The sequence below is a fragment of the Prinia subflava genome, chromosome 3 (genome assembly GCF_021018805.1).
Source record: "Prinia subflava isolate CZ2003 ecotype Zambia chromosome 3, Cam_Psub_1.2, whole genome shotgun sequence".
NCBI classification, from domain to species: domain Eukaryota; kingdom Metazoa; phylum Chordata; class Aves; order Passeriformes; family Cisticolidae; genus Prinia; species Prinia subflava.
In genome coordinates, this window is record NC_086249.1 from 101,927,061 (window position 1) to 101,954,366 (window position 27,306).

Sequence of the window (27,306 nt, forward strand, 5' to 3'; positions counted from 1 at the left end):
ATGAACACCATTTGGAAGGGAAATAGAAGACAAGATTGCCTTATAGATTAAAAAATAGGCAATCCATATTCAGAAGTCTGATGCAGACAGCAAAGAGGTTTGCAACCTGACCTTTCCAAATTCTAAAGAGATTCCTAGCTAGGGAGATACATTTGTGTTTCTTGCTTCTTGGGAAATTTCTTTCCACTGAAACTGGTCAATATGTATGAAAAATGCAGGACAGAAACCATTGCAAAGAACAGCAGAAGAGTTCTTTCAAATTATGCATCTTATTAAAAAATAACTTATATCCAGAACTGTAAAAAGTCACATATAAACCTGTAAAGTTAGGAAGTTTTTAGCCAGAAAGAACTGATTCCATGTGCATCCCTGTTCACCAAATGCCTGTTATTAAAAAGAACACCTCAAATAGCAAAAGAACAATTCCCAAACTAAGATACCCCATCGGGAAATATTTCAGTGAAAGACATGAACTGACTTGTGCAAATATGTTCTGATTCAGGCATAATTCCATAGGAATGTTCGCCTTCCTTTAAACTTTGCACAAATTTCAGCCCACCCTCCCAAACTGATCACTGATTTGCAGATACCAGTGACACACAGCGAGGCTGAAGTGGCTTTAAGACCCAAAACCAAAATCCCCCTTCCTGCAGCGGAAACGGAGCTGAGACCTGCGGGTCTTGCACAACCCCAGAGTTTCATGTTCGTTGTGCACAACGTCATTGATTCCCAGGGTGACTAAACCCAAGAAAAAAATAAAACATGAACGCGGCAGGCGTTAACCCCTGGTGCTGTGACAGCTCTGGGCTGTGTGTCACAAACGCTGGCGTTGGCAGAGAGGTCCCAGCTGGGCTGCAGCTCCTGACAGCAAACAAGGCGAACACAGCCACTGATGTGGAGCCAAAAATGAACCTGCCGAGACTGAGAACCGCGGCTTTCAAACAGCCGGGTGGTGCTAAACACCCCCTCACCAACACACCCACGGCAGCTCCAGGTGCGGGTCTGCTCTCTGTCAGATCCCATTCAGCTATTTACAAAATAGAAATATAGAATAAATGCACTATTTATGCAAACATACGCCTCGTGTACTTTGAAACGCGGCTCTCCCGGTTCCCGGGCAGGATTCCTCGAGATCCCGGAGCGCACCGGGCGCAGTCCCTGCCCTCCCCCGGGGCTCGGGGACCCATCTCCAGCAGAGCCAAGGGGATGTCACCGTCCCCACGCTATGACAAACGCTGCCCAGCCCTGGCTCCCCAGCAGCGGTGAGGGCGTCCCGCCTGACGGGGACGGGAGTCCTGCCCGCACGGGACAGGATTTGCGGAGAAGGAGGATTTGCGGGAGCCGGGAAGCGCCATCCCCGGCGAGGCTCTGGGAAGGGCTCTGTGGGGACGGGCTGTGCCGGGTCCCCTCTGTGCCGGGTCCCCTCTGTGAGGATCCCCTCTGTGCCGGGTCCCCTTTGTGCGGGGTCCCAGCTGTGCGGGTCCCCTCTGTGCGGGTCCCTCATGGGCCGGGTCCCCTCTGTGCTGTCCCCTCTGTGCCGGGTCCCCCATGGGCCGGTCCCTGCTGTGCGGGGTCTCCTCTGTGCGGGTCCCCTCTGTGCGGGTCCCCCATGGGCCGGGTCCCCTCTGTGCCGGGTCCCCTCTGTGCTGTCCCCTCTGTGCGGTCCCCGCTCCGCGCAGCGCCCCGGGCTGGCCTCGCACCCGGCGCTTGGAGGCGGAAATCCCCGGCGGGGGAGGCGTGGGAGGGAAAAGGGAAGGGCCCAAGGCCGGCAGCCGCTGCTTGGCTCGGCTCGGCTCGGCTCGGCACGGCACGGCACGGCTGCTCCGGCACGGCTCGGGCGCGATGGAGCCGCGACGGTGAGTGGTGGCCGCGGGGGAAGGGTCGCGACTGTCGCGTCCCGGGCAGGGATGCGCATCCCCCGCAGGGAAAGGCGGGTTTTGGTGCTGCACTGGGCAGGGAAAGCGCTGGCGGGGTTTGGGCTGCTTAACTGGACCCATGGGCGACCCCCGGGGCCGGGCCGGGCTGCGGAGCGGGGCCCGCCCGCCGGCAGCGCTGCCGGAGCCGGGGGAGCGGGAGGGGACCCGGGGGTTGCCAGAGCTCCCCGACAGCCCGGGCAGGGGTCCCGTGTCCGTACGCGACCACCGGGGGCTCCTGGCAATTAACGGGACTTTTATGGATAATTTCAGCTGCAGGGTTTCGATGAGACGTGACTCACCTGGGTTTATTGCCCAGCGAGTGCAGGTGTTGCGAAAGCTCCGCAGGTGACAGGCTTGGGACACCTGCAGGTCGAGAAGTGTCACCACAAGGTTAGGGGACAAAGTGGGCCTCAGCAGTGGAACAACCCCCCAAAATTGTTATTGCAAGCATCGGGATATCTCTTGCCTGGCTAGAGTGTGCCACAGCAGCAGCATCCCATGGCTTTAGGATGAGCTGTGATGAAAATGTGGATGTGCTGGTAAGGAGAATCATCTCAGCCAGCAGGAATGTATGAAAGGGGAACTGCAACTTTCTCCTCTTTCACACGGCATTTTAAAAAACTTGCAGAAGAGGAAGGTGTGGGAAAGAATCGAAAAAGTAAAAAAATTAAAATACTTTTTTTTAAAAATTAGGAGAGCAAGACCCTAAGATGGTAGCTATTCCAGCACTTAATTAAGCTCACTGCTAGTGTGATGGACACAGGAGCTGAGTGAATGTAGAGGGTAAAAAGGAGATTTCTCTGCAGCAGAGCATTTCTCCCATTTTCCAGCTGAAGTTTGGGATTAAAGCTATTCCAGGGGAACATCGTGGGTTGACACTGCCCCCAACAAACCATAGCAGCAACTCCCTCCAAGCAGGAGGATGAGGCATCTCTGGATCTGTCCAACCTTGACTGTGGCATCACTTACTAAAAAAAGAAATCAAGATCCACATTGTATACATGCATATGAGAACCAGTTCTGGCTGGATATCTAAATGTCTGTTTGCATTAGCAAATGCCTACCATGGGAAATTCCCTAGAGAGTCCCATAAAGATCAGTCAGTTATTGTTATCATTCTATTCAAATGAGTTGCTATATCCATAGCTTCTAACTTGGGTGGGGAATAATAAAACAAACACAGGCACAGGATTAAGAAAGACTGAGGACTACATGAGCTGAGCTTGCCAAGACAGACTTCTACAAGCCTGGCACAAAAGTGATGACACAAAAGTGGTGTAAAAAATACAACAGGAATAAAATACAAATCCACGTGTAAAGCCACTGTCAGAGACAGAAGAGAATGTTTAGGTGTGGTTCCTTGGGAGACTTCCTTTGAGACTGATTACAGATTTACTGAAGTAATAGAGCAGAAATTTTCCACACTGGGCATCCACTTAAATTTTTCAAGCCTCATCTATCAAATCATTTCAAAGGACACAGGAAAAAATAAATAACATGTTTTGTTTATACAAAAAGTAACAGTTGAGACTGGTTCTCCCCTGAAGTTTCTCCACCTCAGCCTCTGAAAATGGGGCTTCAGGTAGAGGTGGATTTTGTGTCAGGAATGTCCTCTGCTTTCTGCTTGGGAAGCTGAGTATGTTTGGGAAGATGATAATTTTCTTGGGGGGCAGGTGGGATTTTGAGACACTCCTCCACAGCAGAGGAGCCGCAGGTTGTGCCCAGGCAGGTGCTGGGAGTAAAGCTGGGCAGAAACAAAGAAAGCTGTGCCTGGGAAGTGATGTATGAATTCCTGTGCTTGGCTGGACAAAGGAGCAAGGACTGGGAGGAAAGGGCAGGAAGCCTGGAAGAGAGGGGATTTTGTAAAGCACAGCAAAATGAGAAAGGGCCGGTTTGGACGGAAGGCAGTGCCTGTGTGGAGACTGTGGAGCTCAGTCCTGGACAGAAATGGCCTGCTGGGAGCAGCTGTCCCCTTGTCCCAGCCCAGGGCTCAGTGCCTGAGGGCTGAGAACACTGGAGGAAGGGAGCCAGCTGTAGTGTGGCCCCTCAGCTCTGCTTGCAAAGGTGAGATGGGTACTCTGGTGACAGGCCAGTGCTCCTGTCACTCAGTGCTCCTGTCACTCAGTGCTCCTGTCACTCAGTGCTTCTGTCACTCTGCCCCTCAGCTCAGCTTTGCAACCTGACTGCACCTGGGGCAACATCAAGGTGGGCAACTGCAGCCACACATTTCTCATTCCAAAACCTTTCCATCATCTTTCTTTCCCTGCTTACAGCAGTCTGGAGGAAGGAGAGCACAATGTGTAAATAAGTGTGGTGGTGACAGGCTGTTTTAGAATAACTCAAAGGGAAGTGCTTTCCATTTAGCTTCCTTAAACTTGCTCCTTCCTGTGGGATGAGAGTTAAATCACTTGGACTTTATGGATGGGCTAAACTGGGTTTCCTATGGCATCCTTTCCTCTGGGGAAACTCCTGCACACATTTGCCCCTCCTGAGTAATCAAACACATCAGATTCTTCCCAGCAAAAAACCTTTGCACAGCTCTCCACTATCAGCAGGTTTTTCCTGTTTACACATTTTTACTGAGTGCACAACCTGGTGGGCAGCATGGTCAGCTGCTCTTTGTCCTTTAACCAGACAAAACCGTAGCTCCTTGAGTTTCAGCAAAAGATTGGAAAACCTGGGTTTTGACCTGTGCAGCCACTGTCCTTCCCAGTGACCCACACAGCCTCCAGAGCCTGTTTGTCCAGCAAGCAAATCAATTTTTTCAGAAGAGAAGACAGGCCCAACACCAGCTTCATGCCCTCTGCCCTGATTCCAATATTAGTGCATTTTGCTGCTATTCATGGTCTTGGCCACCAAAGCACAGCTGAGTTGTATAAATAGAAGTTTTGCAGCTGTCAAAAATGCAAATACTTAATGGGGCATTACATGGGAGCAGTACCTAATTTACCTATTTCTGCCACTATATTAAAACAATCAAAATTGGGTTTATTGCTTATTTAAACAACAGAGATGCAGAGTCAGCTGTAACAATCGTTTCTTTTCGTTTTAGGTACGGATTTCTGTTACTGCTCCTTCATATCCTGAAAGCTGGTAAGTTCAGAAAAACTCAGTAAAAATTAAGCTGCCCTCCCTTTGATATGTTTGGCCAAATGCTCAAAGTAGTTGTAAAATGTACAGTATTAGTATCTCTGTGTTTTCTACGAGACACTGAAGAATTCCTCAGTGTGAGATGTTTCTCTGACATGCATCAGGGAAAGAAGACACAATCAGTTTTATCAGTTTCATTGCAGAGAACAGCAAGGGACCTTATGGATGCTTTTGCTCAGATTGCTTTGCTTGCTTCAGAGTCCTCCCTGTGTTCTTATCTCTGTCAACAAAAGGCCTCAGAAGTGGAGTAATAAGAGCTGCTGATAAGCAGATCTAACATGCCTGTATACTCAAGAGTAGAATTATACATCATGGTATGAAGTAGCCAATATTAGTAATAAGTAACCGTTACTTATAAATTGCTAATAACGATTTACTAAGAGTACTATTACTATTAATTACTAAAAATTACTATTAGTAATAAGTAACTACTATTTATTAGTAGTAAATTTACTCCTACTATTAGTTATTTTACTTTTACTGTGATTCTAAAATATCCCTTGCAAAACAAAGGTAGAATTAAGTCACACCACCTGGTGATATTTAAATGGTTTTAGAGTTCTCTCTTCTGTTCTTGCTTAATCACTGAGAAGAACCTCAGCAAAGGCATCAAGGAAATTCCCTGGCCCCAGTATCAGGACAAACTGTACCAGGTTCAGTCTCAATAGATGCTGGCTGGATTCTTTCTGGCCAGTGAAGGAGTTGCACCCGTCTTGCCAGGGCATTACTTTTCCTACTGTTCCAATGCGTTTCCCAATATCTGAGCCAAGGAATTCTGTTGCAGTTCAAGCCTGTTGCTTCCAGTCCCATCAGAGTTTAAGTGCCTGGTAAACTCCTGCCTTTCTCCCTGCAAGCACTGTGTCTGCCTCAGTGGCATTTTTAGACCAGGTTGTCCAACTCAGATGTGAGGATGAGTGGATTATTTCTGAGTCCAGTCCACCCTCACAGAGACAGATCCCCCTTCAACATTAACACCTCCCTCCCACCTCACCACGCTCTGTTTGTGCATTTCCAAACCCCCACTCCTGTCATCCTCCTCTCCCTCAATCATCCACCCTGGTAATCCCTTCCCCCAGGTGTAATCTCTCCCGCCCTGCCCCATGCCTGACCTCTCCTGCCTGACCCTCACAACACAAACCCTGCTTTGGTGCCACCCACCAGTCACACCAGCTGCTTTGGGCTGCTGGTGTGGTGGTGATGGAGCCAGCAGGGAGGCTGTGGGCAGAGCAGCCCAGCCCTGTGGCACTCCCTGAGCTGTGCTTTCTGCAGCAGTGTCAGCCCCCTCGGGCCTTTGCCTTGCTCACATGGAGCTCAGGCCACCTTTGTCACGACTGGAAGGCAGGAAAAGGGTTCTGAAAGCCAGACACGGTCCTGACTTTACCTCAAGTGACCCTCAAGATGTAAATGTCCAGTAAATGTGTCACTGGAGGTATGTGGGCGTGCTGGTTTGCCAGCTGTATTTGTTGAGAGGGTGTCACTGATTGTAGCAGTAAAATGTGGTTGCTTTGTCATGCTAGCTTTGAGAAATACTGCTTTTATTTCCCTTCTTAATTTTTTGTGTGCTGAAATAATGGCAGCACTCTTTCTTATCAATGTTTCCACTTCTTGTGATTTAAGTGGAACTGTGTGGCATTTTTCTTAATTTAAAAAGAAAATATAGAAAGAAGCATTTATTAAAGCATTAGGACTTGAACATGTCTGCAGTCGGTTCACAAAGTGAAATGTGGGTGTCCATGGGGCTAGGAATGATTAAGACTGGTTGGCTCTCAGAGAAAAGGTCCCTTTGGATAATGCACAGACAAATGAACATGGAGAGAATCAGCCATTGGAAATTTGGGGGGTAGGAATGACTATGAAGTGAGCACACTCACCCACCTGCTATAAAACTAATATTGGAGTCTATATGTGGTAGAATGTACTTGAAAATAATTACTTTTTTCCCCACATAACCTCCCTTTTATTTTTTCTCTCTCTCTCTTTTGATTTTGTAGTTATTGCACTAGAGGAGAAGAACATCGTCAGTAAACTCGGAGACAATGTCACACTAAGCTGCATTTATAACAAAAAAAACTTGCAATTAAGAAACCTACGGGTGTATTGGCAAATAGCTGATGATTCCTATGAAGAAAAGTGTTTAGTTGTACATGCACTGATCTCTGGCCAAGATGATAACAGCAGTCAGTGTGTTCACTTTAAAGACAGGACTCAGCTATTCTGGGATAGGTTGGAAAAGGGTGATTTTTCTCTGCTGTTGCTAAATGTCAGCCAGAGTGATGGACATACGTACAAATGTGTAGTGCAGGAGAAAACTGAACATCCCAAAGTGATTCACCAGGCAGAAGTGGTTCTCAGTTTAGCAGGTAAGAACTTGTGTCACTTTACCCAAATTCTCATTTATGCTTTTCAAATTTGTGCTATTTCAACATTATATTTAATCACACCTTTAATTTTTGAAACAGACTTCTGCCCTTTTCTGAAATGAAGTCTGCTTAATTTAAATGTTACAGACAGGGAATGTAAACCTTGGAGAATGCATGTAAAAACCGTTTGCCCAGTGTGTGTTTCTTTTCTTCTTGTTTTTCATGGATTTTTCATTCTTTTCTTCTTGCCCTCACGGATATGAGGGCTCTTGCACGTGACTGGGTGACAGCAGCTTAAGTTGGTCCTTTCTTCCTTTGGGTTTGGCTTTACCTTTCTGCCCTCTCAGTGATTCACTCAGCTCTCTGGCTGACCAAATCTGCGGGCATTTCTCTTTCAAGTCATGAAGGTGGTGTGAAATCCAGCAGTTTGCCTTCAGAACCCATCTCAAAATTTTGCCTTTCTGGCGTGTTTCAGAACATCAACAACTATTCCTCTTCCCTCTTGCTCTGCAGCGAGTTACAGCCAGCCAATACTCAGTGGACCAATACGGAACAGTGACAGCCCTGGAGAGGAGGTGACCTTCAACTGCAGGTCTGGCAATGGCTACCCAAAGCCCAACGTTTACTGGATCAATAAGGTGAACAACAGTCGCCTGCAAGCATCAGAAACAAAGATCATCCCCCATGACGACGGCACTTTCAGCGTTTTCAGCACGCTGAAGGTGAAAGCCACCTCTAACATGCAAATAGAGTGCTCCATAGAAAATGAGATGCTGCAGGAAAATCTGTCAGCCAACTGTAAGTTCCTTCATGCTGCCTCACGCTTTTTAGGGAGCAGGAATATCAAACAGCATGTCTCTATCTGTAGGTGCACCCTAACGAGGGCTGTGCATTAATTCAGTAGTTCCAAAAGGTTCTGAGATCTTGGGCTTTGTTTTGAGCTCCAGTTATGCTTAGCCATGGACTTGATGTTTAATTCTTCCACACTGAAGTGAATAACCCACCAAGTGGGTTATGACAGCAGCACTGAGAAGCTCTTGCCTCTGAGGCAGTTGCTGAGCTTAACCTTTCAGTTCCTCAGGAACATGATGGTTTGGGCAGTCAGGTTGTGTTTTAGGGGCCACCATACAGCAGATCCATGATTTCTGATCACTTACCCAATGGCCTTGCAACACTCACATTTGTTTTTTACTCTGCCTAGTTCCAAAGTTCAGTTTTGAGTCTCCAAAACTCAATTTAATACAGTGCACAACCTAAACTAGGTCTGCAGCAAATGGGCAATATGAGCCCAACAGAACAACGTACCTAACTGCACAAGTATAGTGTGCTATTTATTGCTGATGTGATGATTGATAGTAAAAGCAGATATTTAGTCACTCAACTCTCCACAAGACCAGAAAGCTCTGTTAAAAAAAAAAAAAAAAGATATTAAGAAGTTATATTTACAGCAGTAGCACTGCTGCAGTTCATTATTCCCAAAAAGCTGTGTAGAGAATCTGTCTGGAGTGGGAAGGCTGATCTGGAGATGGCTGTTTGATCTCTATTTTTGGTGGTTTTTTTTTAAATCTCCCAACTACATTTGAAAGAGTAAGAGATGTGATTTGAAACCTTCAGTTTGCAGCAATGAGTGAAGATTCTTCACGAACTTCAGGGAAAGAGGTTTTCACCCATTTTCTGAATATCATCAGATTTAATTATAGATTCTGTATAGGTTTATTCTCAACTGAGTCTAGATACAAGCCCAAACATACAGACTCTCAAAACTGGAGGGAAAGAAGAAAAAGGAAGAAAGAATGATGAATGCACAATGATGGCAGGGAAGAGTAAACTGGTATTTAGATATAATTAGTTAGAGATGTGTCTCGTTCAGAAGGAATCACCAAAATCACAGTGATATGAATAGCACAAATCTTTAGTCCTTCAGAATTTTTTAATGCAAGTAAAACATGGTGAAATATTTGCCTGGTATGAATTGTGAAAATTTACACCTTATGGCATCCTCTTCTGTTTTATTCTAGACACACAGCAGAAGAAAAGCAGTGGTTCTGGCACAGAAAGTGAAGAAAACCTGGAAAAAAAAGGACGAGGTGCTCAAGCAGCTGGCATCATTGGCATTGTCTTTGTGATAGGTCTTCTAACTGGTTTAATCTGCTGGCTGTGGAGAAGGAGGTCCTCTAATCTAGTGTCCTACAGAGGTAATGAGACTCTTCATTTGCATGACCAAATTACAAGAAATCTTTTTCACTTGCTGAAATACTTAATGTTATCCAACATGAAGAGAGAAAGTATGGCTAAGCTACCTGCACGTGGCAGCAGGAAATCATGCCATCATCAAAAACTTGGGGTGCCCTGGGGAGGAAATGTAGTGCCCCAGGATATCTCATTCTTCGTGGTTTTCTCTTCCTGTATCTGAGGGATTACAGGAAGTAATTTCTGGATGTGAGAGTAACTCAGACTTTGTGCCTGTTTGTCAGCTGTGATCCCTGCAGGCTCTTTCTGCACAGATGGCATGGAACAGGACTGGGGTCAGTGGCTCACTCAGCACAGTTTGAAGCAGAAATCAGAGCATACTTCAATCCTGAGAGCTTTAGAGTCACTTCAGGATGATCAAGGGTCAGAATCCTGCTGATTCTGGGATCAAGCAGAAATGTAGCTGGTCTCACTGTCACATGTGTACCCTTGGGTAGCAGGATTTGCCTGCATGCATGACTCTAAAAAAGCCATAAAAGACCTCTTGTGGACCAGACTGAGTCTGCCAAGGCAGCTCAGCACTTGCTCTAAGCCCCTTTGCAGCCATGCAGGACCTAACAGCTAAAGGGCAGAGCAGGGACAACCACACTTTTCATAGACAAAGACAATCCATGTTTTCAGTCCATGCCCTCTTCCTCAATGCTGGCAAGCCTGGGTGCCTCAGAAAAGATCAGGGGAAAGCAGGGCAGTGATCTTGTCCAGAATCTGCAGCAGCTCTGGTAGAAGTCACTGCCCTCCTTCAGAAACAACCCAAGACTGAGGCAGGACTCTGTCCCAAGATGGGGAGCAGGGCTATCACTTCAATCCCAAAATCTCTCCTTTCTGAAATGGTAGCCTGGGTTGTAAGCAAATAGAATATTGGACTGCATTTTACAGAACTTTTAACACATTGAACCCTCAGCATTGGTGGCTGTTGCTTAATATCAATCTCATTTTTCTGAAGACTGTGCTTATCTATCCTACATGCTGAAAACCATGCATTTCTTTCAACAGATGTTCAACTAAGGGAAACCCAAGGTGGATTCAACTGTAAGTATTAAAAATAAATTATTTTGTTTGTCTTGAGTGACTTAACTTCATAGCTTCAGTACTGAAGTTCAGCACAAGTCTTTAGATTAGATTTGCTGGATGATACAAACTGAAGCATTTTTTTAGGCACTACATCCTGGGTGGTCTTTAACTGGGATACAGGGACATCATTTGCATCATGTCTGTGAATCTGAGCCTATATACACCCAATTTTTTAAAAAACCCTCCTTTCTTAGAAAAAACATGCTCTTCAGACCTTCACTATGTTCATATTTTTATGAGCAAGAATGCAATATTGCAGGCCAGCTGGTTTACAAATTCATTTGTTATTTATTGTAGGGGAAAAATGAAAATTGGGTGAAAAAAACGAAGGCAGATTCGGGAAAACAGTTGAACAGAGGACTTGCAAGAGCACAGGGTGAAATATCTGCCTATCTGATATCTCATTTGGTGGTTTCTACTGAAGCTAAGGACTGTTGCCTGTGTGTCTCTGCAGAACAGGAAGAAAATACTGAGGTTTCACTAAAACTGCAATAGTTAAAGCACAGTTTGCTGTAGCAGTAACAAGCAGAAGCAAAATAACCCTTAAATTAAAAAATCTTTTTCTGGAACTTCTTTGACAGTCATGGAAACTGGGTTAATGGTCAGTTATTTTCCAGACTGCAGGCTGATACCCAACATTTGTGTTTGCTAAACATCAACAGGCATTGCACTCTCTCCTGCAGAGCATAATCTGTGCAGGAGGATGGATTTTCTCCTTAAAATAAAGAGACATTTTCTCCTTTTGTTCCTAAGAACTGCATTATCATGAAACAAACCATTCATTTAAGGTCAACATTTTCTTCTCCAGACTTACTTATATGAGGTCCTTTGTGGTTAGATCCCTGGACTTGGCCCATTAGTAAAAAAAACCAATGACATAAATAAGAGTAAATATTTATCTTGTAGTGAAGGTTGCTGCAGCATGATTTGTTCATTAGGAACAAAGCAAAGCACCTTCCAGATGCTGTCTTTTCCCTGTCATTTCTCCACTCCACTTGTGGGAGAGGAGGTGGGACAGCAGCTTTTGTGGCTCACTGATGACAGAAGCTGTCCCCCCTCTGAGGGCCGTGTTTTGGACATCCCAATTTAAAGGCAGTACTTTGGATCAATACCAGAAATGGAACTGGTCCAGGGAATGTGATCTCTGATGAGAGACTGGTTGTGTCTGTTTAGGCTGGAGAAGCTCAGGCTGATTGAGGACACAATAACAACCCTCTTCAGAGTGTCTTTGGAGAGGTTGGGACAAGTTATTTATTGTGCTAACCCAGCTGACACTGCACTTAAGGCTCACCAGACTTAAACAGAGGAGATTTAAGCTAGCTGTCAGAAGAAATTGTCTAAGGGTAATGGTAGTTGAGCACTGAGGCAGAGTTTGTCCAGACTGTCAAGTCTCCATCAGTCCAGGTTTGTTACTTTGCATTTTCTGAACAAAAGACAAAACTAGTATCGGTCAGAAATTATTTAGAAATAAAGCTGGTACTACCTTAGCACAAAAGATGGGCTCTAGGAGAAATTCTAGCCTAATTCAATCATTATTTGGTATTTTGAATCCTGTTGTGTGTGGTAGTGGGGGTAAGGCCCTGGGGAGGTGCATCCAGGGGGATGCTCTGCCACAGCATTTTGCTTTTCTGTACTGCTGTAAATGCACTTCTGCTTCTGGCACCTTATGAAAAAGGTCAGCTTGTTTCATGGCAGTGAGAATCCTGAATACTGCAAACCAAAATGAGATTACTGAAACTAGCTTTGCTGTTACAAAAGCAAAAAAGGGTTTGGAAACTGGGAGGAAGGCAGATTGTGAAGAAGAGTTTCTCCAGACATCCATTACAGTCAATGGGGCAGGATGCTCTGGTGAGGAAAAATTCAGAGCTGGAGCAATTCTGAACCATTATCTGCAGGAATCCCTTCATTTTCCTGAGAGGAGCATGGGGAAGCTGTTTTCTCTTGGCCACAGAGAGACTTTGTGCATCTCATTCTCCAAAATAGTTTTAAATGAGCCCAAGGTGACTCTGATATCCCTTCACAAGGAAGGCAACTTTTTCCATTTGCACAGAGAGGCACTTCCAGACTGTGGCATGAGGACAGAAAGCCCCAGGGTCTTGGGTATTCAGGCAGGAGTTCTCCCCAGTCAGTTCTCTCTCAGCAGCATGAATATGTCTTTTCCACAGCTTTGCAGCTCATTCCACTGGTTATGTAGGAAAAGCCATGCTAGGAATGATTATTTCTGGGGAAGTTTTTTGTCTATTTTTTTATAAAAAAAAGTTGTTTTGTTTTTACAGCACCTGCTTAAATGGAAGATCTGCCAACAATTTGGACAGCTGGAGATGTGTCAAGAGAAGCATCACTCCCTCAGTGGCTGCATTGTTTGTGATACAAGTGACAGATTTCTGCCAAGAGAGATGGTAAAAAAAATAATTAATAAAAGCTTCTAGAGTACAGAAGAGAGAAGGAAAATCCGCCCGATTTTCATTCCAGCACCTGACTGTGTCCACAGAACAGTCGTGTCACCACTCCAGCTCAGCACTTTGGACAATCCTCTGTGATTTGGGCACTGGGGAAGGCAGAAAGCCTGGGACTCAGCTGCTCTGTGCCACCACTGAAAGCTGGTGATTGCCCAGTTTCTCATCATGATCCTTGAGGACTGTCAGGAGCAGAAGCAGCCACGTTTCAGGAGCATGGGATGTTCTTGCTGTCACCTGAGGATGACTACTGCATGTGAAGAAAGGCAGCTAAAACAAAGGAAGAAAACTGAAGGACTCTGCAGAGTGAGATTTGTGACCTCTTCCATGTTTCTCTCTCTCTCTCTCGAGTACAATCCTTTCACTGTCTGTTTTCACCAGCTGCTCCTGTGTAGAAAATCAGGCAGAATTTGATCCAGTCCTTACAAAACCAGGAGTTGCCCTAATGGGATCAAATACTGAATGTTATCATAAGGGAAGGTGCCTTCTTTAAGCCTCGATAGCAACATTTTGGGTTTTACCAAATATTCCACCAAAAAGGGGACTTCCACTTTCAACAGGAGCCAGCTGTGAGAAAAAACAGGCTGTGGAAATCTGACCAATTAAAAATAATGCTCTCTGCTATGTTAATGTCATGTTACCTGGACTTACCCTTCTCAGGATGGAACAAAAACTGTGGTTGAGCTCTGCTTGATTCAACTGAGTCTTTATTTAAGCACTTTCCTGTGGCTTCCAGGGAGGATTTTAAACTGAAGGTTTTAAACTGAACTTGAGCTTGGGATTCATCCTTACCTGCACCAAACAAAACAAAAAAGAAAGAGCAAATTGTATCAGTGTGTTGTCCATGAATGTCCAGAAAGCCAAGAACTCCATTTTCCTTGTGCCAGTGCATGTGCCTTTGCTGTTTCAGCCCCAAGTCAGCCAAACCAACTGGCTGAAAATAGCAAGACAGTAAACTTTGCTGATGATCTGAAATTTTGAAGGAGGAGGAATTTTTACTAGCTCTCTTGCCCAAATGGGACAGTTTCCCTATCTTGTCATGGGAGGATGGAGATTATTGTTTTAAACTGAGCTCTGGAAACACTTGACCTCTCCTGCACCAGTTGCTAAACTTAAATTGCATCATTTTTGTGAATAAGTCATAGCCTTGTTTATTGTTGCAGTGTGTGTGAGGCACTCCAGTATCAACTCTGAGCTCAGACAGGGATTTTTCATATCAAGATAGCTTTCAATTTCCAGCTAAGTGAAAATTCTGTTGTCCATGAATCCAAATCTAGCATCCAATTCTGAGTCTAAATCCAGTCTTCAGTGTACCCTAAAGGGAACTTGCTTGAGGAAAGCTTGCAGATACCTCGAAAATGTGAACAACATCTGTGCAGATGTGCAGAGTAACCATTTCCTAGTGGTTCAGTAAAAAGTCCTGCAGATATTTCCTCCTGATCTGTCACATGGAGTTGTTTTATGCAGCCTCTGGTACTGCTGTACCTGACAGAAGCCTTTCCTACAAGTAGTTTTCCACTTTTATATTCTGCAACTGTAATGGTTCAGAGATGGAGGAAGTGACCTAGAAGTCACTCTGCAATATGGTATTTAAACAAATTTAGACTGGTTGGGTTTTCTTACTTCTTGGCTACTTCATGGACACGCCTAAATACAAAAGCTTTTTCTTTCAAAATCTGTGCTTTCATTTAGCTTAGGGTTCCAGCTATTCTTGGAGGTCAGTAAATCCTAGATGCCAGTGGTTACCATTCAAAGGACTTGGGAATTTTGTAATAACAGTTCTTATCTTCACATGCCATGTTTATATTTTAAATAAAATCTATTCATTTTTCTGGTTGTTTGACTAAATGTATCAACACACCGAGATAAGTCATTCCATGCCATTGCCCCCACCTAAAAAGCAGTTTTACTTTTAGTCACATCCCTCAGTACTCTGTTTCAAAGCCCTCAGATACGGGGAGACAAACACAGCACAGAGCTGACCACCCTTGCTTTATTCTGCCTCACACAACAAAATCCCTCAAATAACATAACAAACTCCACAAAAGCCAGGCAGTAGCCTGAAAGCAGCATTAAGCCTGGGCTGATTCATCCATTTCTCACCCAACTTTACAACCCCAAGCAGAGCAGAGGTACAGCACACACTCCTGCTTCCAGAGCTGAAACGAGCTCAATGCACTCCCCCAGAGGAGTCTTGCACATGAGCACCAGCATCCCTCTGTTTGCCTTCATCAAAGACAGCAGCTCACTTAAACCAGGCACAGGAAAGCAACAGTTGATGCAGCTTTGGAGGAAGACTAATAAATGGACTCACTTTCACAGAAAAGTGAAAGACACTTGTTGTGGCATGGCTGGTAAACCACAAATGGAAAGCCCCAAGAGAAAACATGTGTTGCTACTTAGTGATCTGAATCCATCTGTCCTGTTGTCAAGTTCACTATTTAAATATTTTTACCTGTGAGAGCTGAAATATGTCTTTTACTCAAAAAAGTATTCCCTTTTTCCAGCTACCCTGCCTCCAACATCTGTTCTCAATAGCTGTTGTGCTATGTCAAAGAACTTATTTGTTGCTTTCCCAACCTGCAAAGTGAATCTTTCTCATATTCGTAGCAAACACACACAAAAGGTCACGTTACCCCCAAGTGTGATTTCTCTAACCTCTCTCTTCTCCAGAGGAAGAGAAACTGCTCTAAAGAACAATTGAGTACAGCCTAACACCACAGGGAGAAAACACCCGCAGAGCTGTTAGGCCCTTGGGACTTTTCCTCTCAATATGTGGAGGGCATTAGGGCCTTCACCACCTCCCTGATGTGATATGGGATGGAATCATTGTCATCTGGTCCCCATTTGAGGATTATTGTGGAGCTCCAGGAGCAAGTCTGGAACAAGGGTACCAAGGTGTCTGGGGGGCTGGAGCAGCTCAGTGATGAGGAAATGCTGAGGGTGGTGGGGCTGTTCAGCCTCAAGAAGAGACAGCTGAGAGGGGAGACTTCAGCCAGTCTGTCATTGTCTGCAGGGAGGGGTCAGAGCATGGAGCAGCCTCTGCTCTGTGGTGCTCAGGAATGGGACAAGAGGAATGGGCAGAAACTGGGCAGAAAGTTCCACCTGAAAATGAGGAAGAACTTTTCATTGAGGGTGGCTGAGCACTGGACCAGGAGGTCTAGAGAGACTGTGGAGATCTTCCCTGGAGATACCCAAAGGCTGTCTGACACAATCCTGAGTAACACGTTCCAGGGGACACTGCGTGAGCAGGGAGGTGGGACTGGATGACCAACTGTGGCCCCTTCCCAACTCACCCATTCTGTGTTTATAAAAGGCACCCCACATGTTCTTTGAGGTGACCTCCTCTGCACCTGGCATCCCAGGGAATTCCAGAGCAGCAGCTTCTATGCCATTCATCTTTCAGGACACACTTCTGTGACAACAGGTAACAGTTTGTACAATTACCTTCCAACACAGGAAAAATGCTTCCAACCTTTCCTGTGTTATCAGCACCACTTAGCATAATTACTGTATCTGAACCATGCTCCCTGCTGTTAAATGCAAGTCCTTGGCAGCTCCATGTGACATTACTATTAATCACAAACTCTTTTTTTGCATATTGTTAGGAAAGAGCCTGTCTCCCATTTCAATCTGGCACAGAAAACTGCAGTGTAGAGACAGATGCTCATATATCAAAGATGCTTAGGCTGACCTTTGAACTTGCCCAAAATAGGTCCCAACAATTTACTAATAAATTACTCATTTGTTTTTCCAAGAAGTTTGGAAAATTAATTTGTAATTCCAAGAAGTGCTGCTTAGGACAACTGTATAACTGACAAACTTGGACAGAGTTGTGCTCAGAGCCACACAAGGCTGCCTATGAGATACACTCGTATCTCCAGCTTGCAGAGACCTTTTTCCACTTGCTGGACTGGAAATTCTACTTTTTTGCAGTATTCACTCCAGTGGACATCATAAGTCAACAGAAGCTGTTTGCTAATTTTGAATGGGGTTACACTGCACAAAAAATTATCAACTCTAAAAAAAAACCTTGAAAGAGGAAAAAGATAAGATATTTCTCATTCAAACTGGAAATCTTTTAAGAATCTATCAGTAAGAAGCAACAGTAGCACAGATATCATGTGGACAAGGAGTGACTGCAAATGTTTTCTTCTTCATTTCTTCTGCCAGATCTGTGCTGTCACATGTCAAGCCTCTTACAGGCCTGAGACTGCACTTCCGAAACAAGATCAGATTTGCTTGCAAAAATGACTTTTCCACAGCATCATGCTGAACTAGAAGCAACTCTACACCTCTCAATTCATCTCTCTATCAGTCAGACTTACCATTATTGTGCTACCTAACTTCTAAAATGCATCACCACTGCAGTTACAGTAACCAAAAATAGGTCAAGGAATAAAGGAGCAAAATTCATGAACTGTAGCTGATTTTATAACAGTAGGCAAGCATGAAATATCTTCATCACCTTATTGGAAGTCTTATTAACCAGCTCAGATCAGTGTGATTAAACTCTGTGCCAGCAAAGTACCACAAGTCCCACCATAAACCTGGTCTTTCAAAGCCTTTAGTTTGGTTTTCCCTGCTCTCATGACCTAAGTCTGGGTATGCTCATATTTCTCTCTGGCTGCTATCTTATTTGAGATACATTATTGAATTCTCTTATCAAAACCAGGAGAAAAACCCAAATGACCACACTTTCCAGGAGAATTGATTCACTGATTCTACACAGGGTGAGGCAAGGGGACACCACCCCAGGAAGGTCTCCTGCACTCCTGGCACCAGCTGACACAGAAAACCTGCCCAGAAACTGAAGGACTGGAGAAGCTCAGGAAGTGGCTTTGGAGACAGGGAGATCTCCAGGGATCCCTGACAGGATGAGCAGATGGGGATCCCTTTAGGAGTCCTGGGCACACCCCAGGGCTGAGGGGTAGGTGCCTTTGAGCAGGAAAAAGTTAAAAGAACACATAATTAAACACACAAATAAATAAATAACCCCCAAACTTTGCGCAACTGTTCTGTCGAACTTCTGATTATCTGTTTATTATCTGCAGTTGCATTTTTCATGACTACCATGAGGCACACAGCTGCCTTCCCACACTGTTTTGTATGGGACAGTTTGATCCAGTTGAGAGGAGGAACAAAAATGAAAAAGGGGAAAAAAATAAAATCTTTTCATCTGGTCCAGCCCAGTGACAATTGGCCAGTCCTCAGTATATGAAGGTTTGTGGGGGAATTGATTTGGGTTTAATTTATTTTTATTTAAAGAAGCCTTTAAAGAGGAGCTCCCATTGACAAGCATATACTCTGGCCAGCTGGAATGATCAACCACAAAACCACCAGGCATGCACAGACTGAGCCAGTGCCTTTCAGTCAGCATTTTTGGCAATGTGGCAACTGCTGACCAGCTTTATATAATGTGTCTTAGATTAATTTTTGAGCAATTCCTACTACATCACAACATAATCTGGGTATAAAATTATTTCTAAACAAAGTCAAGCAATGGTTGCTCAGAAACAGAAAACTTGGCCAGAGGAATCCACCAGACTCTGTGGCTGCATTAATTGCATCAATAGACCTTCGAGTCTTGGGAAACAGTAGGAGACAACCCATGTGTCAAATACCTCCACTAGTATTTTATATACTACACCATTTTTTGTATTAAAACTGGTTTTAGTGTTCCTAGGTCACAGGTGCTCAGGCTTGAGCACCCCACAGCCATGAGGGATCCCAGGCACAAGAGGTGTGTCCCTGCCTGCATGTTTTTCAGAAGATGTGGGGTGCGGTTGAAGAGCAGGAAAGGAAAGGAACTGTTTGGTTTAGTCTCCAGGCAGTGCTGCTGCAAACAACAAGGAGGGAACCACTGAACTTTTGCACCTAGGCAGAAGCCAGGTAAGAAGCTGGCTGTGAAGCTGGCTATGGATCCTACACCCCCTCCTACACACGCTCTACAGCCCAGAAATTTTACTAATCTCTCACTACATGTCTTACAAAGTGGCTTGGGTTTTGTAACCAAAAAAAAAGTGTATTCTATTTTATCTGTTGAAAGCAGTTGGGGAGATATTTTTCCTTTATCTCTTGTAACTCCAGGGGGAGGAGGGTGGATGCCTTCTGATAACAGACCAGCTGTTAAAAGCAGGTGGGGCAGTGTTTTTTATCTCTTTCACCACTGTCCACCCTCTGGGGGATATCTTCTGTTAATGGGCCATTGAGGCTCACCAGTGACATCACACATTATATCATCCATTGAGAGATGCTCCACCCAGTGGGGAGGAGCCAACTGTTCCTACCCAGATAAAAACTGAGATGTAGGAACACCAGGTATTCTGCTTTTCCACTGGATTCCCAGAGGAAAACCAGAGCAATCTCCCCATCACTGGACCCTTTCTACAGGATCATCTCTACTCCAACAGAACTACATCAGTGTTACCACATGGATTTATTTGGACTGGTTCCAACACCCTGACCAACAGGATGTCAAGTCATATTTCTGGTTCTGTCAGGGTTTCTAGGGGTTGTTTGTCTGTTTGTTTTTGTACTACTATATTTGTATTTTTAATATTCCTAGTAAAGAACTGTTATTCCATTTCCCAAAACTTTGCCTGAAAGCCCTTAACTGAAAAATTATAATAATTTAGAGGGAGGGGAGTTTACACTCTCCATTCCAAGGGAAACTCCACTTTGTCCTGGCAGACACCTGTCTTCTCAAACCAAGACACAAACCAAGCTATAATCTTCATCTCTGCACTCCCAGGTGATGGGATAGAGCACCCAGCCAAAATAAATATTGGGATAACATATCTCTGATATATCCTATCTCAGCTGGAAGCTCCATGCAAGCAGTGAGCCCAGTTGCTGAGGTGAGCACAAAGCAGCTGCACACAAAAGTGTATTTGAACAGAAATAAAGTGCAATTTAGCAGTGTGCCAAATGCTAGTCAAATTTTACAAGGAGGTATGCAAGAAAGCACGTGGCTCCCACAATGTCCTTGTCTGGGTGGCATGACTGTCACAGACTGGATGCAAACACAACTGGAACGTCACAGCTTTCATTCAGACTTTATTTTCATTCAGGCTGTGCGTTTTTTTCCCCCACACCCCAGCAAGTCAAAGCTTGTCTCCCTTTTCACTGCCAAGACACCACAGACTGTTTTTTTCCTCTTGAGGTGCTGCTCCTCACAGGTTGGCAGAGTACCAGCAACTTCATTACATAGACAGTTATTAGAGACTGCCTGCCTGCCTGAACATTCACACTAGGAAAAATTGTGCTTTCATTCATGGAATTTAGAAATAAATATTAATTTTTAGCTCAGGTGAAGTCCAGAGTTGCTGCTATATACTTCACATCACAAAGTCCCTGCTCACCTTGCAGGGACATTTACATTAACACATAATCCTTCAGAGACAAAAAACCCTCCACAAGATATACCAAGAGTGTCTGGGTCTGCAGTCCTGTTCAGAAATGAACACATCAGGCTTGACAAAACTCATACAGGATAGCACAGAGCACACTTGGTGATGCATAAATCAAGCTGTAGGGTGCTTTTACTCTTGGATTTCAGGGTATCCCTGCCATGCCTACATGGAAGAACCTCTCCTATAATTAGCTTTAGCCTGAGCAGTTGCATCACTGAAGGACTGCGGATGGCATTGCTGGGACTGTGCTGAACCTTCCCCAGGTACCTCTGCTCAGTGCCTGGCTCACACAACTCACAGGCCCAGGAGGAACCCAGTTACACCCCCACACACCATTACAGTTGCAAATAAGCTGGTTGGAATGTTAAATACCTTTCAAAAGGCGGGTGTGCTCACTGCACATTTCTAGGCAAAGCAGGTCCCTCCAAACTAGAAGAGTCTGTTTTATGTCTTGCTTATGTTGGGAGGAAAGCAACAATACATGGCGCAAATTACACTTCCAACACCTCCCAGTGCTTGCTGCTATGCCCTAGGAAAACCCAGAAGCCTTGTGGCAAATACAGCCATCAACACCTTTACAGAAAAAGTAAAAATCCTCCCTCTTGAGTGTCTGAGATCCTGAGCCCTTGGGCAGCCACCCACTGCAGGGTACGCTGAAAAATGGGGAATTGACTTCAGAGAGACACAAACAGCTAATTGATTGGCCCAAAAGCTTTATCATTTAAGAGATCAGACTGACAAAAGTAGTAGCAAAAATCAGCTTCGCATTTATTCTTTTCTCACAGTCAAGCTGAGTTTTTGTTCCCATTCCTACTGGCATTTTCAGGTCATTAGGTCTCAGTAATAAATACATATTTCTTGCCAAGCATCTCTTATTGCCAGGACTTAGAACATCTCTTGGACAGCAGTGCTGCTGGCTGTCACCTCTTCCTTTGCAACTGAACATGCTGCTTCAATTTTTGCTACTATGGCTGCACCATGAAAGGTCTTCTACTATTGCTCAAGTGGTTCAAAAGCCAGCATGAAAACTCATTATTTCTTCATATCTCTGCATCCTGGAATAAGAGTCCTAATCACATAAGGTCTTAGCTAAATACATGGAAACCAGGAAAACCAACCACAACCAGGATAGCTTCCCACGGGCTGGAAAGCCTCAGTCTGCAGCCAAATCCAAAGTGACAAATGAAGTACACAGCTTCAGGTGCTCACCAGCCTCATGTAAACAGTCTTTTTGTTTCCACATGAACTGGAGGATTAAGGTTTAGAAACAGGAAGTAGAGAAGATGAGCATGGCAAGATACAGCTACTGCTGGTCTGCACTGCCTCACCCAAAAAACCTCTCTGTCCTCTGCTCAGCTTGGTTAAGACTGTCTCTATTATTTGGCTCTTCTGGTAGCAAATTAGGGGCAGGGCAAAGAGAAAGGCTCACATTTATTAGTAATAGCAGGTACAATCACCAATATGGGATGAATAACAGCCAAAAAAAGATTCGCTGTTTTGGAGTACTCTGCTAGCAGGCTTAGAAGCCATTTGGATAACAAACACAAGCAGGGGGGAAATAATCAACTATAAAAAGGAATATTGCAAGGTTACAACATGCTATCATAGCACCAAATTAGAATACACAGGTCGACCAGTCTGCACCAGCACTTAGCTGAATGCAAGTTTATCTTCCAGATACAGGAAATTAAAATATGTAAATCATTTTTTTCTTCCACCAATTCACTTATAGATGATGAAAACAGTCTGGCTCTGACTTTGGAAAGCATCTGATTCATAGTGTTTGAATTAGTAGACGTGGGCAGCTGTGTTTGGTAACAAAGCAAGGGAGTCAGGTTCTGTGGAAAAGCAGGCTGCATTTTGCTTCAGTTGGAAACCTTTTAGTAAATATGCAGAATATGGCAAATAGAAGGGAGAAGGCACATTTATACACCCTAAATGCATCATGACAAAAGTACTGATCATGTGAACACCTCCAAACACTGAAGTGAAAAGCCCCAGGTGCTGAAAACCAACAAGACGTTAGGCAGTGGCCTGTAATACATGAGTCAGCTTAAGGATTTGTGTTGGCTTGGTAGCTTGTCTCAACAAAGTTTTGTTCTGTGCTTGCTTCATGGCAATGTGTAGGAAGCAAAAAAAAAAAAAAAAAACCCAAAAATATACCAAGAGGCCTACATGGATGAACAAGGAAATCCTGCCAACACCCAGGCACAAAAGAAAGCATGCAGAGGGTGGGGCAGGGGTGGGTAACATGGAAAGAACAGAGACACTGTCTGAGCATGCAGAAACACAGTCAAGAAAACCAAAATCCACCTGGAATTTGATCAAATCCAAGATTTTGATGGGATGCACCAATGAGTGCTGAGGGAGCTGGTAGATATCATTGCAAGGTCACTCTTGGTAATCCTTGATGGATGATGGCAATTGTGAGTGGCAGAGAATCAGAGAGCAAACATCACACCCCTGTCTTCAAGAAGAGAAAGAACAATGATCCATGTTGAACACAAGTCAGCATTGTATCCTTGTGGCAAAGAGGATTAAAGGTGTCCTGAGCTGCACTAGGCAAAATATTGCCTGCAGGTTGAGGGAGGTGATCCCTTCTCTCTCCTCAGCAATAATGAGGCCACTTCTGGAGTTCTGTGTTCCCCCATAAAATAAATATATTAATCTAAAGGACAGAGAGTGAAGGGCCACAAGGGTGAGGAAGAGATTGGAGTATGTCTTCTGTGAGGAAAGGCTGAGAGAACTGGGGCTGTCCTGCCTGGGGCAGAGAGGGCTCAAGTGGGATTTCAGCAGTGAATGGAAATATCTCCAGGGAGGGGGCAAGGAGGACAGAGCTCTCTTCAGCAGTGTCCAGTGGCAGGACCAGAGGAAATGGGCACACACTGGAGGCTCTGTCTGAAGATCAAGTAGGTGGCCTGGTTGGAGCAGGGGAGCAGAACCAGATCACTTCCAGATGTCCCTTCCAAGCTCAACCACTCTGGGACTCTTGAAAAGTTATGGCTGGAATTTGAAAGCATCTAGCCATAACAGCATTCTCTTTCAGGTCACTCAACCCATGCTAAGTTCAAAAGGACGATGTTGAAAGAACAGGAAGGGTAGGAAGAAAAAAAAATATTTCCTTCAGTCTTTTCTTTCTGTCAAGATAAACAATTATAAGGCAGTACTGCACTGCTGCTACATCTTAATTTTCTTTCAAGTTTGACTACAGTCAGCATAGCACAGTGGAACACTGAGCAACCACAGCACCTCACACCTGTCACATGAGCCACTAAAGAGCCTGGGAAAAAAAATCACCCCCCAAAAAAACCAACTCCAAAGCTCAAACACACTGGAAAGGTTGATCCTGGTGAGTAATCACCACAGATCAGCATGAATCCTTTGTGTTTATCACTGAAAATCAAATTGAGTAGAAACTGTACGGCCATGCCTGCCAGACCCACAGCCCTCACTCCAGACCACTAAATGACCACAGGTGTCTGTGGCTCCTGTATTTGTGTGCACTGAGGGGTTTTGGAAGGATGCATCAGTGACCCACATCTGCTACCTCCTCCTGCAATAGGGGAGGACAGAAATAACATGAGAAAAGAGTGAAGGACACAGAGCTGGAACACAGTAGTCTTTCCATCCTCAAGATTTTCTTTTTGTTAGGTGGTACTCAATCACCAAGCCAGGGCACTTGGAAGACAAAACACAAGAAAAACTTGTATTGAAAGACAAAGAACTTTTAAAGGATGTAGTGGGAAAGGTTATTGAAATCACTGGACACACAGGGGAATTAATTCAGCTGACGGTTTAAATTTAGGCTTGTTCAAAACACGTAAAGAAGGAATTAGCTTATGAAACATTAAGGAAACACCATCACAAACTTTGTTACGGAGTGATTTCCTTTTATCTGGAGCAGGACATGGCACCTCTGAGTCAGATTCCAGCAACTGAGTTAATTTGGACAATATTTCTGTTGCTATGAGAGGAGTTCTCAGAGGAGGATTAGGATCTTCCAGAAGAGTAGCTCTCAGAAGAGCATGAGGGTAAAAAAATCACCATTATTACTTTCTCTGGACATTACTGCAGCCATAGATGGGCTTGGTACTTCATCAGGAACTTTAGCCTTGGAAGCCTTCTACTTTTGTATTTCAATGCTAGAGAGAAAATGACTTCTACAAATTCAGAAGTTTTTTCCTCTGTTCTGTCTTCCATCCACCGAAATATGAGTTGCATCAGGCATAATCAGGCATTTCCCAAAGTGAACTGCCTCAAGAAATACCCTGGATTATCACTGCCATGGGAGAAAATAAGCAACTCCATTACAGCCCAATTTAAGTGAGAAATCACATATTGCTGAAATACTACCATGAAGCTGGCTGATTTATTGAGTCTTACTTTTAAAACAATTAAGTAGAGTGTGGGTGGCTTTGTTTGTTTACTGTGACAATGAAAGATGATTTTCTAGACTTTTTAAATTATTTAACTTCTAACTTAATTTAAAAAAAATCAAAGAACCAAACAGGCTTATTCTAAAGTTTAAATAGTGGGGTTTTTTTAATATGAGAGTTACATATTAATATTTAAATTCATCCAGCTTGGTTAAATAGCAAGCTCTCTACTTAATCCAAACAGTGGAGGAGCTGAGATGAATGAGTGGTTATATTACTGTTATTTATTTTTAAGAGTAATTACTATTTAATACTTTTAAATAATAATTCAAATCAATGGGTATGCCTTTTGTGGCATGTTTATATAATGTTAAGTTCAACACTAACAGTGCATTAAGAAGTGTGTGTGTACATCTGTAAAGTAAACAAAGGGAGATGTCAGAAGGATTCAATTCAATGCAAGAGAGACTACCCAGAAACTGGCAGTTTGAATAAGTGTTGAACAGAATCTACCAAATATGTTTTTCTACAATTGCTGAATTGTGCAATTATGCAACTATGTGCAAAAACCCCCAGTGAAGAAATGCCCTTGGCAGCAAATGCCCATTGAAAGGAAAACATCAATTCCTTTATGGAATGTGACAGCAGACTGTGCCAGGCCCACAGCTCAGGGAGATGCAAGAGCTCCCAAGGAGAAAAGGAAAGGCTTCTGCCATGGCTGGCTGAAAATATAAGGGGCAAATACTGCTCAGCAGCTGCACATCAAAAGCAGAGAGCCAGGGAAAAAGCAGTGCTTGATTGCAGAGCAAGTAGAAGAAATAGCTTTTTTTGGCACTGCAGAGTTTGGAAAGTCATGCTTGGGAACTGCAAGGGGCAGCCTCTGTGCTCAGCTGTACAGGAAACCAAATACATGAGCAGCAGTCAAAACTAACTGCAAGATAAGAGTTTTTAAATTATTTTTAAGAGTATATTTTTAAGAGTTTTCTCAATGGAAAGAATTAAGCAATGTCTTAAGTGCCTGCTTAAGCTGAGAGACAAGGGTTGTGTCAGAAACTCTGGCAGAATCCTGGTTCTGAACATTTCCAAACAGCACATTCAGGCAAAGAAATGTTTAACTACAGGACAAAAGGTAGGCAGTCCTCCTAGAAAGAACTGCAACACCTGCAGGCATTGTCATAAACAGCTAAATTCTGGGAAAAGATCAGAGGTGGATTCTCCTGAGCTTTTTCTATTGGTAAAGGGGTAACTTGTGAGCCCTTACGTCAGCTGAACGAGCTACAGTGAGAGCTGATAATAATTCCATTTATTCCTCAGCTTGGCTGGAGGAACAGCCCCTGATTTCTGAGTCACTGCTCACATCCTGCCCTGCTCCAGCACTTCCTCATTCACAGGAGAAGCTGTGAATGCAGCAGCAGGTTTGGATCTCAGCACATGCAGAGGGAGCACAGGGAGATTCCACAGAGGTAAGCAGGAGATGGAGTTTTCTGTCTTGAATGAGAAAGTGCTAAAATTGCAGTGTTTGGGCTGTGGGTTTTGGCTGAGCTCTTTTACACTTGCTTCAAGGATGTAGCCATGTGAAAAAATGAAAAAGAAACGATGTGGATTTGCCTTAGGGTTTGTTGTTTGGTTTTTTTTTTTCTTTTGTCATATGCGACAATTTGCCAGGAAAAAGTGACAATTTGAGAGGAAAAACTCCAGATTGAGGGGGTTCCCAGCAGTGGGACTGCTCTGCCCTGTCCTGGCTCCCAGCTGGGCTGTGCTTAGACTGCAAAATGGAAAGTGACACCACCACTAAAACAAAAGACATTTCCAACTCATTTTCTCACTGAGTACCGCTTTGCCTTTGTTTCTGCTCTTATCTTTTTGCTTTTCCTTAGTCATTAAAGTGGCACCGTGAGAGAGGGGACTGAGTAGGGAGTCTCAGTTTAGTGAAGTTCAGAGGATGAACTAGGCTGAAAACAATGAAATCACACTTACTGCCTCGAAATGTCACCTGAGCAAGAGAGCAAAGCCTCAGGACATGCTGACATCCTGGCCACACCAAAAAGGGAGCTCTGGGTAACTGCTCAGGTCCTGAAAGGTCACTGTTTACAGAGTGGCAGAGAGTAACTGCAGCTGAAAAGGAAGGCAGGAGCTCCCAGGGGCTGAGCAGCACACACACAGAACCTGAGATTCACTGCAAGCAGTGAAGAAGTGTAAGAGTGATAAGACAAGAAAGAGGGCAAGGAGCAGAGTTTCTCCTGTGCAGACAGGAGGGTTTTCCCAATCTGACTCACTGCAGTTTAGTGGGTGGTGGACTTTGGAAAAGAAAA

General features: G+C 44.3%; 2 protein-coding genes across 5 annotated transcripts in view; both read left to right on the plus strand.

The window, feature by feature from the left end:
• The first annotated feature begins 1,191 nt into the window (after positions 1-1,191).
• LOC134548356 (ICOS ligand-like) lies at positions 1,192-15,035 on the plus strand. Of its 2 annotated transcripts, none has more exons than XM_063393074.1 (7): positions 1,192-1,262; positions 4,969-5,009; positions 7,058-7,426; positions 7,940-8,224; positions 9,445-9,621; positions 10,670-10,705; positions 13,024-15,035. In XM_063393074.1, exons 1-7 carry the CDS (start codon positions 1,207-1,209, stop codon positions 13,032-13,034), a joined length of 975 nt encoding a protein of 324 aa, XP_063249144.1. In that variant the 5' UTR covers positions 1,192-1,206; the 3' UTR covers positions 13,035-15,035. The 2 variants fall into 2 exon arrangements, with proteins under 2 accessions (XP_063249144.1, XP_063249143.1); XM_063393073.1 differs by lacking the exon at positions 1,192-1,262 and adding an exon at positions 1,534-1,856.
• Positions 15,036-19,033: 3,998 nt separating this feature from the next.
• Positions 19,034-27,306, plus strand: part of LOC134548357 (V-set domain containing T-cell activation inhibitor 1-like) — a 42,568-nt gene continuing 34,295 nt past the window's right edge. For all 3 annotated transcript variants that reach the window (XM_063393076.1, XM_063393077.1, XM_063393078.1), the window contains exons 1-2: positions 19,034-19,095; positions 26,309-26,457. The gene's annotated coding sequence lies outside the window, so the exon portion shown is untranslated. The remainder of the gene's footprint in view (positions 19,096-26,308; positions 26,458-27,306) is intronic.

What these genes read in the sequence shown, in the direction of transcription:
- LOC134548356 (XM_063393073.1), top strand. Translation starts at nt 1,549, where the DNA reads ATGGGCCGGTCCCTGCTGTGCGGGGTCTCCTCTGTGCGGGTCCCCTCT. An exon ending in GGAAAATCTGTCAGCCAACT is followed by an intron (nt 8,225 to 9,444) that starts GTAAGTTCCTTC and finishes GTTTTATTCTAG; the next exon opens with ACACACAGCAGAAGAAAAGC. An exon ending in TAATCTAGTGTCCTACAGAG is followed by an intron (nt 9,622 to 10,669) that starts GTAATGAGACTC and finishes TTCTTTCAACAG; the next exon opens with ATGTTCAACTAAGGGAAACC.